Source organism: Pseudophryne corroboree, chromosome 1 (assembly GCF_028390025.1).
Source record: "Pseudophryne corroboree isolate aPseCor3 chromosome 1, aPseCor3.hap2, whole genome shotgun sequence".
NCBI classification, from domain to species: Eukaryota; Metazoa; Chordata; class Amphibia; order Anura; family Myobatrachidae; genus Pseudophryne; species Pseudophryne corroboree.
In genome coordinates this window covers 1,146,295,449-1,146,308,347 of record NC_086444.1, presented here as the reverse complement: position 1 = coordinate 1,146,308,347, position 12,899 = coordinate 1,146,295,449, and the positions used below count along the sequence as shown (strand labels likewise).

The 12,899-nt window shown below is 46.4% G+C and overlaps 1 protein-coding gene across 3 annotated transcripts in view; it reads left to right on the top strand.

The window, feature by feature from the left end:
• HTT (huntingtin) overlaps positions 1 to 12,899 on the top strand; it is a 517,727-nt gene that overhangs the window by 46,152 nt on the left and 458,676 nt on the right. For all 3 annotated transcript variants that reach the window (XM_063924321.1, XM_063924312.1, XM_063924303.1), the window contains exons 4-7: positions 4,883 to 4,942; positions 7,393 to 7,472; positions 7,935 to 8,073; positions 9,135 to 9,276. In XM_063924321.1, coding sequence (XP_063780391.1) covers positions 4,883 to 4,942; positions 7,393 to 7,472; positions 7,935 to 8,073; positions 9,135 to 9,276 — 421 coding nt within the window. The remainder of the gene's footprint in view (positions 1 to 4,882; positions 4,943 to 7,392; positions 7,473 to 7,934; positions 8,074 to 9,134; positions 9,277 to 12,899) is intronic.

The window sequence follows — 12,899 nt, the reverse complement described above, 5'->3', positions numbered from 1 at the left end:
ACGATGTTGGTGAGGAGGCGGAGCAAATTGCCTGTATTGGTGATGTCACTCTCTAGGGAGTCGACACTGGAATGGATGGCTTATTTAGGAATTACGTGAGTCAACACGCTGCAAGGTCGGTTGACGACATGAGACGGCCGGCAAACAAATTAGTACCTGTCCAGGCGTCTCAGACACCGTCAGGGGCTTGTAAAAACGCCCATTTACCTCAGTCAGTTGACACAGACACGGACACTGACTCCAGTGTCGACGGTGAATAAACAAACAAACGTATTTTCCTTTAGGGCCACACGTTTCATGTTAAGGGCAATGAAGGAGGTGTTACATATTTCTGATACTACAAGTACCACAAATAAGGGTATTATGTAGGGTGTGAATAAACTACTTGTAGTTTTTCCTGAATCAGATAAATTAAATGAAGTGTGTGATGATACGTGGGTTTCCTCCGATAGAAAATTATTGGCGGTATACCCTTTCCCGCCAGAAGTTAGGGCGAGTTGGGAAACACACCTTAGGGTGGATAAGGCGCTCACACGCTTATAAAAACAAGGGGCGTTACCGTCTCCAGATACGGCAGCCCTCAAGGAGCCAGCTGATAGGAAGCTGAAAAATATCCTAAAAGTATATACACACATACTGGTGTTATACTACGACCAGCAATCGCCTCAGCCTGGATGTGCAGCGCTGAGGGGGCTTGGTCGGATTTCCTGACTGAAAATATTGATACCCTTGACAGGGACAAGATTTTATTGACTATAGATGCATTTCTATATATGCGAGATGCGCAGAGGGATATTTGCATTCTGGCATCAAGAGTAAATGTGATGTCCATATCTGCCAGACGAAGACACGACAGTGGTCAGGTGATGCAGATTCCAGACGGCACATGGAAGTATTGCCGTATAAAGGGGCGGTCCATCGGACCTGGTGGCCATGGCAACAGCTGAAAAATCCACCTTTTGTTACCCCAAGTCACATCTCAGCAGAAAAGGACACAGTCTTTTCAGTCTCAGTCCTTTCGTCCCCATAAGGGCAGGCGGGCTAAAGGGCCAGTCATATCTGCCCAGGGGTAGAGGAAAGGGAAGAAGACTGCAGCAGGCAGCCCATTCCCAGGAACAGAAGCCCTCCACAGCTTCTGCCAAGTCCGCAGCATGACGCTGGGGCAGTACAAGCGGACTCAGGTGCGGTAGGGGGTCATCTCAAGAGTTTCAGCACGCAGGGGGCTCACTCACAAGTGGACTCCTGGATCCTACACGTAGTATCCCAGGTGTACATTGGAAATTCGAGACGTCTCCCCCTCACAAGTTCCTGAAGTCTGCTTTACCAACGTCTCCCTCCGACAGGGAGGCAGTATTGGGAACAATTCACAGGCTGTATTCCCAGCAGGTGATAATCAAAGTACCCCTTCTACAACAAGGGAAGGGGTATTATTCCACACTATATTGTGGTACTGAAGCCAGACGGCTCGGTGAGATCTGAAATATTTGAACACTTACATACAAGCGTTCAAATCAAGATGGAGTCACTCAGAGTAGTGATAGCGAACCAGGAAGAAGGGGACGATATGGTGTCACTGGATATCAGGGACGCTTACCTACATGTCAAAATTTGCCTTCTCAACAAGGGTACCTCAGGTTCGTGGTACAGAACTGTCACTATCAGTTCAGACGCTGCCGTTTGGATTGTCCACGGCACCCCGGGTCTTTACCAAGGTAATGGCCGAAATGATGATTCTTCTTAAAAGAAATATGGACGCTTTCCTGATAAAGGCAAGGTCCAGAGAACAGTTGGAGGTCGGAGTAGCACTATCTTAAGTAGTTCTACGACAGCACGAGTGGATTCTAAATATTCCAAAATCGCAGTTTTTTCCGACGACACGTCTACTGTTCCTAGGGATGATTCTGGACACAGTCCAGAAAAGGATGTTTTCTCCCGGAGAAGAAAGCCAGGGAGTTATCCGAGCTAGTCAGGAACCTCCTAAAACCAGGAAAAGTATCAGTGCATCATTGCACAAGGATCCTGTGAAAAATGGCGTTTTCTTACAAAGCGATCCCATTCGGTAGATTTCACGCAAGAACCTTTCCGTGGGATATGCTGGAAAAATGGTCCGGATCGCATCTTCAGATGCATCAGCGGATAACCCTGTCTCCAAGGACAAGGGTGTTTCTTCTGCGGTGGCTGCAGAGTGCTCATCTATGAAAGGGCCGCAGATTCGGCATTCAGGACTGGGTCCTGGTGACCACGGATGCCAGCCTGAGTGGCTGGGGAGCAGTCACACAAGGAAAAAAATTTCCAGAGAGTGTGATCAAGTCTGGAGACTTCTCTCCACATAAATATACTGGAGCTAAGGGCAATTTACAATGCTCTAAGCTTAGCAAGACCTCTGCTTCAAGGTCAGCCGGTATTGATCCAGTGGGACAACATCACGGCAGTCGCCCACGTAAACGGCGGCACAAGAAGCAGGAGGGAAATGGCAGAAACTACAAGGATTCTTCGCTGGGCGAAAAATCATGTGATAACACTCTCAGCAGTGTTCATTCCGGGAGTGGAAAACTGGGAAGCAGACTTCCTCAGCAGGCATGACCTCTACCCGGGAGAGTGGGGACTTCATCGGGAAGTCTTCCACATGATTGTAAACCGTTGGGAAAAACCAAAGGTGGACATGATGGCGTCCCGCCTGAACAAAAAACTAGACAGATATTGCGCCAGGTCAAGGGACCCTCAGGCAATAGCGGTGGACGCTCTGGTAACACTGTGGGTGTACCAGTCAGAGTATGTGTTCCCTCCTATGCCTCTCATACCAAAAGTACTGAGAATCATAAGAGGGAGATGAGTAAGAACGATACTCGTGGTTCCGGATTGGCCAAGAAGGACTTGGTACCCGAAACTTCAAGAGATGTTCACGGAAGACCCGTGGCCTCTACCTTTAAGAAAGGACCTGCTCCAGCAGGGGCCTTGTCTGTTCCAAGACTTACCGCGGCCGCGTTTGACGGCATGGCGGTTGAACGCCGGATCCTGAAAGGGCATTCCAGATGAAGTCATCCCTACCCTGGTCGAAGACAGGAAGGATGTAACCGCAAAACATTTTCACCGCATTTGGTGAAGATATGTTGCGTGGTGTGAGGCCAAGAAGGCCCCTACAGAGGAATTCCAACTGGGTCGTTTCCTACATTTCCTGAAAACAGGACTGTCTATGGGCCTAAAATTAGGGTCCATTAAGGTTCAAATTTCGGCCCTGTCGAATTTCTTCCAGAAAGAACTGGCTTTAGTGCCTGACGTTCAGATGTTTGTAAAAGGGGTACTGCATATACAGCCTCATTTTGTGCCCCAGTGGCACCTTGGGATCTCAATGTTGTTTTGAGTTTCCTAAAGTCACATTGGTTTGAACCACTCACCACTGTGGACTTCAAATATCTCACATGGAAGGTGACGATGCTATTAGCCCTGGCTTCAGCCAGGCGTGTGTCAGAATTGGCGGCTTTATCATATATAAAGCCCTTACTTAATTTTTCATTCTGACAGGGCAGAATTGAGGACTCGTCCTCAATTTCTCCTTAAAGTGTTTTCTGTTTTTCACATGAACCAACCTATTGTGGTACCTGCGGGTACTAGGGACTTGGAGGACTCCAAGTTACTTGACGTTGTCAGGGCCCTGAAAAATATGTTTCCAGGACGGCTGGAGTCAGAAAATCTGACTCGCTGTTTAGCCTGTATGCACCCAACAAGATGGGTGCTCCTGCTTCTAAGAAGACGATTGCTCGCTGGATTTGTAATACAATTCAGTTTACACATTCTGTGGCAGGCCTGCCACAGCCAAAATCTGTAAAAGCCCATTCCAAAAGGAAGGGGGCTCATCTTGGGCGACTGCCCGAGGGGTCTCGGCTTTACAACTTTGCCGAGCAGTTACTTGGTCAGGGGCAAACACGTTTGCTAAATTCTACAAATTTGATACCCTGGCTGAGGAGGACATGGAGTCTCTCATTCGGTGCTGCAGGGTCATCCGCACTCTCCCGCCCGTTTGGGAGCTTTGGTATAATCCCCATGGTCCTTACGGAGTCCCCAGCATCCACTAGGACGTCAGAGAAAATAAGATTTTACTTACCGATAATTCTATTTCTCGTAGTCCGTAGTGGATGCTGGGCGCCCATCCCAAGTGCGGATTGTCTGCAATACTTGTACATAGTTATTGTTACAAAAATCGGGTTATTCTTGTTGTGAGCCATCTTGTCAGAGGCTCCTTCGTTGTTATCATACTGTTAACTGGGTTCAGATCACAGGTTGTACGGTGTAATTGGTGTGGCTGGTATGAGTCTTACCCGGGATTCAATATCCTTCCTTATTATGCACGCTCGTCCGGGCACAGTATCCTAACTGAGGCTTGGAGGAGGGTCATAGGGGGAGGAGCCAGTGCACACCACCTGATCCTAAAGCTTTTATTATTGTGCCCTGTCTCCTGCGGAGCCGCTATATCCCCATGGTCCTTACGGAGTCCCCAGCATCCACTACGGACTACGAGAAATAGATTTATCGGTAAGTAAAATCTTATTTTCTTCGTTATACCATTTTTACAGTTTTCAAATCCATCCATCACCCTAAATTATTTTTTTTAAATTGTTTGTGTGGCTTAAGATAAGGGCTTAAATGACTCTAGAAGTAATAGTTCCAGTTTTATATGATATCCTCTGCTCCTCCTGCTTCTCCTGCTGCTACTACTATTGTTACCTTATATCATGCAGTGGTGAAGACACTGAAATAAGATTTCATGCAGCCTTCCTGCTTAGCCACATGTGAGGTGCTGTGTCCTGTAAAGATGACATGCCTTTACACTCTGTGTAGCAGGGAAATACAGCATTATGTTGACCCAGGCGCACTCTTGTTACAGGCTTTGATGGATTCCAACCTCCCGCGGCTTCAACTTGAGCTCTACAAAGAAATTAAAAAGGTGAATTGCTTATCTTTCTATGATTGGATGACTGGCTTAAACCTTACCTTAAAGTGGAGATGGGGAACATTGCTCACCAGCCGCGGCTCGTTAAAGGCCTCATTGTTGAATCTGCATTATAAAAATAAAAATGCGCCCATTCTGCTTGTTTTTAAGTGTACCTGCCCTCTATACATATATGTACACACTATCTGTTCTTCGCACGGGAGTTTCTGATTTTCACGGTTGTACATAAACATGAGTGTTAAAAATTTAGTAAATCTATAGAGATGTAAATTTGAGACATCTTAATGTAAGTAAATATTAATCCATGGTTCTTGGCGTTTCCCCGAGGAGCACCCGCAGCAGATACGGTAAAAAGTGACGGGACCATTTTTGTAGTTTATTAAATTCTACACACTGAAGGTGCAATCCAAATTGTGATCTGATTGTCTGTTTTGCCGTTATCCTTTACGCAACGCAAGCCACGCATTGGCAGTGACGTCATTGTGTCAACCCCCTTTTCATCACCTTAGGGGAGGTTTATTAAAATTATAATTATGAAGCTTTCCTATTTCCCACCTGAAGAATACCCATGTTACATTTCATCTTCCTAACATATCGGGAAGTAAGAGAATTAGTGATGAGTCGGTGAGTGAGTGAGGATTTTCGCATTTATATAATATATAGATTAACTCTCTCATTGCCAAATTTGCACCTCACTTTTAGCTCTTCAAAAATAAATTTCATATAATATTTCAGGGCTGATGTGGCTTTGATGTGTTTAATTTACTTGAGTAACTATTTTGTTTTTGTGGCATTTATGTTGTCATGCAGTACTGATAGATGTGGATAGCGCATATCTGCGGTAAGGCATGTAAGGACATGCTGCACCACTGGGGGCGCTGAGGTAGAGATTTGTATTTTACACTCTTCTCTTCTCCAGAGGTAATGTGGAATCCACTTCACTGGTCACCACAATGTGTGACAGCTCATCATGTGAGCGCTAATTTTACCTTCTTGGTAGTGAATGGGTTAAATGGGTCTATGTTACTGCTCTATACTCTCCTCTGCTTTTTGCCCAGCGGCACACAAACAATAGCAGGCAAGAGGGGAACAATTTATGCCTTTGACTATTAATGTAGATTTTCCTCTGTTTGACAATCCTACTTTAAAGTCAAAGACTCCCATCAATGTCTTCCCTTGTCCTGTTGCCTGGCTGTGCGCTGTACAGCAAACTGTGTAATGCATGTGTTGCTTTTATTTTATGTTGGGTTTTATTGGCAATAACAGAACTTATTAGAAAATGAAACCTCAATGTGCCCAGCACTGTTGTTCACCTTGGTTATTGGCTGAGGAGCCTGTCCAAGGTTACATTAATAGCCAGTACACAAGGGGAGATGTGGAACAGAGATGTGTGCTGAGCGATCTAGCACAGACCGCTCAGCACACATCTCCCCGCCCCCCCCCCCCACTCGGCAAACAGCGCGACGTGTGCTGAGCGATGAAGGGGAGTGCGCTCATTTCACCCAGCGGTGACATGAGCCATGTGCTAGACCAGAGGTCCTCAAACTCGGTCCTCGGGGGCCCACACAGTGCATGTTTTGCAGGTAACCCAGCAGGTGCACAGGTGTATTAATTACTCACTGACACATTTTAAAAGGTCCACAGGTGGAGCTAATTATTTCACTTGTGATTCTGTGAGGAGACCTGCAAAACATGCACCGTGTGGGGTCCTGAGGACCGAGTTTGAGGACCTCTGTGCTAGACTGTGCCTGCATGCATGCCAATCTAGCACCGGCGATAGCGACGTGTGGGGCCGTGCATCGCTATCGCTGTGGGGCATACACACGGAGAGATCCGTGCTTAATTTCTAATCAGTCTAGTCAGGTTTCTTAAGGCCCGTATTCATGGGCAGATCTAATGAGAGATATGTGCCGCTCAGCACACATCTCTCCCCCCACTCAGCACAGCGGGTGAAATGAGCGACCTGCTAGATTGAGCCTGCATGCAGGCCAATCTAGCACCAGCGATAGCGATGCGCTGGGCTGCGCATCGCTATCGCTGTGAGGGGTACACACTGAGTGATCGCTGCTTAAAATCTAAGCAATTTAGTCAGATTGCTTAGATTTTAAGTAGCGATCGCTCCGTGAGTACCCCCCTTACGAATTTAAGCACTGATCTCTGTGTGTACCCCCCTTAACTCTTAAATCAAGAAGATACATTTATATTAAAGTGTGTGTGCATATATGTTTATTGTATGTTGTAAAATCATTTCAGCACTTTTGTATTTGTGGGAGTTTTTTGCGTTTGTTTTTCACTTTTTCTCCTTCATGCCATAGGGGACACTGGAGTATTCATAACAGTGGGGTATAGATGGTTGTTGTTACGTGCTAGTGAGGCTGCAATGTAGGGGGTGTGTTTCTGTATTTGTTCTATTTGCAAATAATCATCTGCTGGTCTCTGTGTAGAACGGGGCCGCGCGGAGCCTTAGAGCCGCCCTCTGGAGGTTTGCCGAGCTTGCGCACCTTGTTCGACCTCAAAAGTGCAGGTAATATATTGCTCAGAACTAAATGTACATAACTGCAGAGAAAAGGGTAATGTATTATTGCTGAGAACAAAAAACTATACAACAATTTTTTTTTTTTTACCATTGAATATCAGTAACTGTATTTTACATCCGTAGGTCATATTTGAAATATTCACCTATTGGGTTAAGTTGCCCTTTTAAATGACTGCTGCGCTGTTTTTCATTGGCTGATATGTGTTTGGGATCCTCCTTACAATGCTGAGTGAGAAGACCCAGTATATGTAAATTGAATCGTTATCTGTCAAGCCTCAGAAAACGGAAGGAAACATTTGTGTTGTGCAGGCTAACGTTATTCATATTGTACACGTGGGTCTTGTAACAGAGCATTTAACTTCATGAGTGCCAGTAATGAATTGCAGTATATTACAGTATTGCGTCCTCTTACTGTATACTTCTAAATTCTCCTGTTTTACATGTTACTAGACCATACTTGGTGAACCTGCTTCCTTGCATCTCAAAAATATGTAAACGTCAGGAAGAGTCGGTACAAGAGACGCTTGCTGCTGCTATTCCGAAAATCATGGCTGCCTTTGGTAACTTTGCAAACGACCATGAAATCAAGGTAAGGATACGATCTATAAACATATGAAACCATGTTCTAAAATTGGGACTTCAGTGTGATACTGGTGACGCTTGCTGTACTGTCCATTGTTATATAAAAATCATTCATTTAAAATTAACATAATCGTAGCAAATGAAATGTGCGGAAGATTTAAAGGAAGCATTACGTTAAGTCAAATAATTCCTATTCCATTTAAACAGTCTGGAAACGACAGCAATGGCACTTCATCTCTCCCACATGGGTCAATTCAATTAGGCTTACTTGCTTGTAGATGCACTTATGTTGCTCCTAATTGAATTGACCAATCGGGACCGCTGTAAGTTTTAATGTAACGCAACCTTTTAAACATATTCTTCATTTTCTTTGTAAGTTTCCTTTTTTTTGTTTGTTTTTGAAGGTGTGTTCACCAAAGCATTTTTGTCAATTTTCAGCATTCTTTAAATTCAGTCGACCTCGGGCTGTTTCTTCTTCAGGCAGGTCAGCACTGGATATTGTACCACCAAGGTGTAAAATGCTTTGTGCAGTCCATCCTCTATAATTACCTTATATCCGTGCATGTCCTGCTGCTGGGCTGTCTTTGCTTAGCAGGAACTCTCGCCCCTGTCATAGAGCTGATCTGATCCAGTGCTACTGGCACAGCTATGCTATACTCTGCGTTTCACCCTCCACAGTGTGAAGCGATGTAGTTCAGTAGTTCTTTACCAAGCAGTAAGATACATCCCCTGGTGACCTAGTAAAAGCACTAGTACTACCTCCAGTGTTTGTAAAATGCAAACAGGAAAAACGTGAAAGTTGAACCCTACAATAGTGGCTGACCTGCTTGCATACTCAGTTGGTAGATATTTGTGGAAATGCCACTGAGGCTGGAGTCAGCCTTTCATAACATTTCACATATTGTTTTTTTTTTTTTACAGCCATCATTAATTTTGGAAGTCAAAATTTGTTCTTGAACAAAGCCAAAAAAAATGTAAAATGAAATTCTAAAATACAGGGAGTGAATGTACTGTGTACTGTTTATGGCATTGTGTGGTGTATTATACAAGTGATTTATTTGCTTTCAGGTTCTACTGAAAGCATTTGTAGCCAATCTGAAGTGCAGCTCTCCCACCATCCGCCGCACAGCAGCGAGTTCTGCAGTACACATCTGTCAGCATTCCCGGAGGACTCAGCATTTCTACACATGGCTGCTCAACGTACTGCTGGGTAAGTGGATGGGGGAATAATGGATTGGTATCTTGGGGGGGGGGGGGGGGGGGGGTTTGCAATGTCCGCAATGTGACTTTGTGGGGGTGTCGAAGTACCAACAATAACGCCCTATGTCACCTTTATTTTCACCCAAATTCTCCTCTAAATTGCACATTTCAGTATGCAGCACCCTATGGGGTATTACAATAAGCAATGGCTACCGAAAGTGCAGCTGATGTACAACCCCTTCATGTGTTTGTTGTATGTGTTTTGTTGTTTTTTTCTAACATCAAATAAAGGGGCTGATGTATTAACCTGGAGACTGCATAAGGAAGTGATAAACCAGTGACAAGTGCAAGGTGATAGGAGCTGATTGGCTGGTGTGTTTATCACCTTGCACGTATCACTGGTTTATCACTTCCTGATGCCTCCTCCAGGTTAATACATCTGCCCCAAAATTAGCTGCTATTAAATCAATTCAGAAAAGAACCTTTGCAATTGTACGTACGTACGTACATATATATATTTTCTCTGACGTCCTAGTGGATGCTGGGAACTCCGTAAGGACCATGGGGAATAGCGGCTCCGCAGGAGACTGGGCACAAAAAGAAAGCTTTAGGACTACCTGGTGTGCACTGGCTCCTCCCCCTATGACCCTCCTCCAAGCCTCAGTTAGATTTTTGTGCCCGACCGAGCTGGGTGCAATCTAGGGGGCTCTCCTGAGCTTCTTAGAAAAAGTTAGTTTTAGGTTTTTTATTTTCAGTGAGACCTGCTGGCAACAGGCTCACTGCATCGAGGGACTAAGGGGAGAAGAAGCGAACCTGCTTGCTTGCAGCCAGCTTGGGCTTCTTAGGCTACTGGACACCATTAGCTCCAGAGGGACCGAACACAGGCCCAGCCTCGGAGTCCGGTCCCAGAGCCGCGCCGCCGGCCCCCTTACAGAGCCAGAAGCAAGAAGAGGTCCGGAAAATCGGCGGCAGAAGACATCAGTTTTCACCAAGGTAGCGCACAGCACTGCAGCTGTGCGCCATTGCTCCTCATGCACACCACACACTCCGGTCACTGATGGGTGCAGGGCGCTGGGGGGTGGCGCCCTGAGCAGCAATATTAACACCTTGGCTGGCAAAAATACATCACATATAACCCCCAGGGCTATATGGATGTATATTAACCCCTGCCAGATTCCAGAAAAAAGCGGGAGAAAAGTCAGCCGAGAAGGGGGCGGAGCCTATCTCCTCAGCACACTGGCGCCATTTTCCCTCACAGCTCCGTTGGAGGGAAGCTCCCTGGCTCTCCCCTGCAGTTAATACACTACAGAAAGGGTTAAAAAGAGAGGGGGGGCACAATTTAGGCGCAGTATACAAATATATGCAGCTATAAGGGAAAACACTTTTTTATAGGTGCTATCCCTGTGATATATATAGCGCCCTGGTGTGTGCTGGCATACTCTCCCTCTGTCTCCCCAAAGGGCTTTCTGGGGTCCTGTCCTCTATCAGAGCATTCCCTGTGTGTGTGCTGTGTGTCGGTACGGCTGTGTCGACAGGTATGTGGAGGATAATGAGGTGGAGGCGGAGCGAATGCCTGTAAATATGTTGTCACCCCCTGCGGGGTCGACACCGGGGTGGTTGAACTTATGGAAGGATTACGTGAAAGTGTCAACTCCTTACATAAAAGGTCGACGACACGGAACAGCCGGCTACTCAGCTTGTGCCTGTTCCAGCGTCTCAAATGTCATGGGGGGGCTTTAAAATCGCCCGCTACCTCAGATAACAGACACAAATGTCGACACGGATACTGACTCCAGTGTCGACATCGATGAGATTGGTGTACCCTCCAAATAGGTCCACCCGTTACAGGATTGAGGCAATGAAAAATGTATTACACATTTATGATTATACCCCAGGTACCACATAAAAGGGTAATGTGTTTGGTGAGAGAAAACTATTAGTAGTTTCTCTATCGTCCTAGTGGATGCTGGGGTTCCTGAAAGGACCATGGGGAATAGCGGCTCCGCAGGAGACAGGGCACAAAAGTAAAGCTTTCCGATCAGGTGGTGTGCACTGGCTCCTCCCCCTATGACCCTCCTCCAAGCCAGTTAGATTTTTGTGCCCGGCCGAGAAGGGTGCAATCTAGGTGGCTCTCCTAAAGAGCTGCTTAGAAAAGTTTAGCTTAGGTTTTTTATTTTACAGTGAGTCCTGCTGGCAACAGGATCACTGCAACGAGGGACTTAGGGGAGAAGAAGTGAACTCACCTGCGTGCAGGATGGATTGGCTTCTTGGCTACTGGACATCAGCTCCAGAGGGACGATCACAGGTACAGCCTGGATGGTCACCGGAGCCTTGCCGCCGGCCCCCTTGCAGATGCTGAAGTAAGAAGAGGTCCAGAATCGGCGGCAGAAGACTCCTCAGTCTTCTAAAGGTAGCGCACAGCACTGCAGCTGTGCGCCATTTTCCTCTCAGCACACTTCACACGGCAGTCACTGAGGGTGCAGGGCGCTGGGAGGGGGGCGCCCTGGGAGGCAAATGAATACCTATTTTGGCTAAAAATACCTCACATATAGCCTCCGGAGGCTATATGGAGATATTTAACCCCTGCCAGAATCCGTTAAGAGCGGGAGACGAGGCCGCCGAAAAAGGGGCGGGGCCTATCTCCTCAGCACACAGCGCCATTTTCCCTCACAGAAAGGCTGGAGGGAAGGCTCCCAGGCTCTCCCCTGCACTGCACTACAGAAACAGGGTTAAAACAGAGAGGGGGGGCACTAATTTGGCGTTAGAAATATATAAAAAAGATGCTATAAGGGAAAACACTTATATAAGGTTGTCCCTATATAATTATAGCGTTTTTTGGTGTGTGCTGGCAAACTCTCCCTCTGTCTCTCCAAAGGGCTAGTGGGTCCTGTCCTCTATCAGAGCATTCCCTGTGTGTGTGCTGTGTGTCGGTACGTGTGTGTCGACATGTAGGAGGACGATGTTGGTGAGGAGGCGGAGCAATTGCCTGTAATGGTGATGTCACTCTCTAGGGAGTCGACACCGGAATGGATGGCTTATTTAGGGAATTACGTGATAATGTCAACACGCTGCAAGGTCGGTTGACGACATGAGACGGCCGACAAACAATTAGTACCGGTCCAGACGTCTCAAAAACACCGTCAGGGGTTTTAAAACGCCCGTTTACTTTAGTCGGTCGACACAGACACAGACAGGGACACTGAATCCAGTGTCGACGGTGAATAAACAAACGTATTCCTTATTAGGGCCACACGTTAAAGGCAATGAAGGAGGTGTTACATATTTCTGATACTACAAGTACCACAAAAGAGGGTATTATGTGGGATGTGAAAAAACTACCATAGTTTTTCCTGAATCAGATAAATTAAATAAAGTGTGTGATGATGCGTGGGTTCCCCCCGATAGAAAATTATGGGCGGTATACCCTTTCCCGCCAGAAGTTAGGGCGCGTTGGGAAACACCCCTTAGGGTGGATAAGGCGCTCACACGCTTATCAAAACAAGTGGCGGTACCGTCTATAGATAGGGCCGTCCTCAAGGACCAGCTGACAGGAGGCTGGAAAATATCATAAAAAGTATATACACACATACTGGTGTTATACTGCGACCAGCGATCGCCTCAGCCTGGATGTGC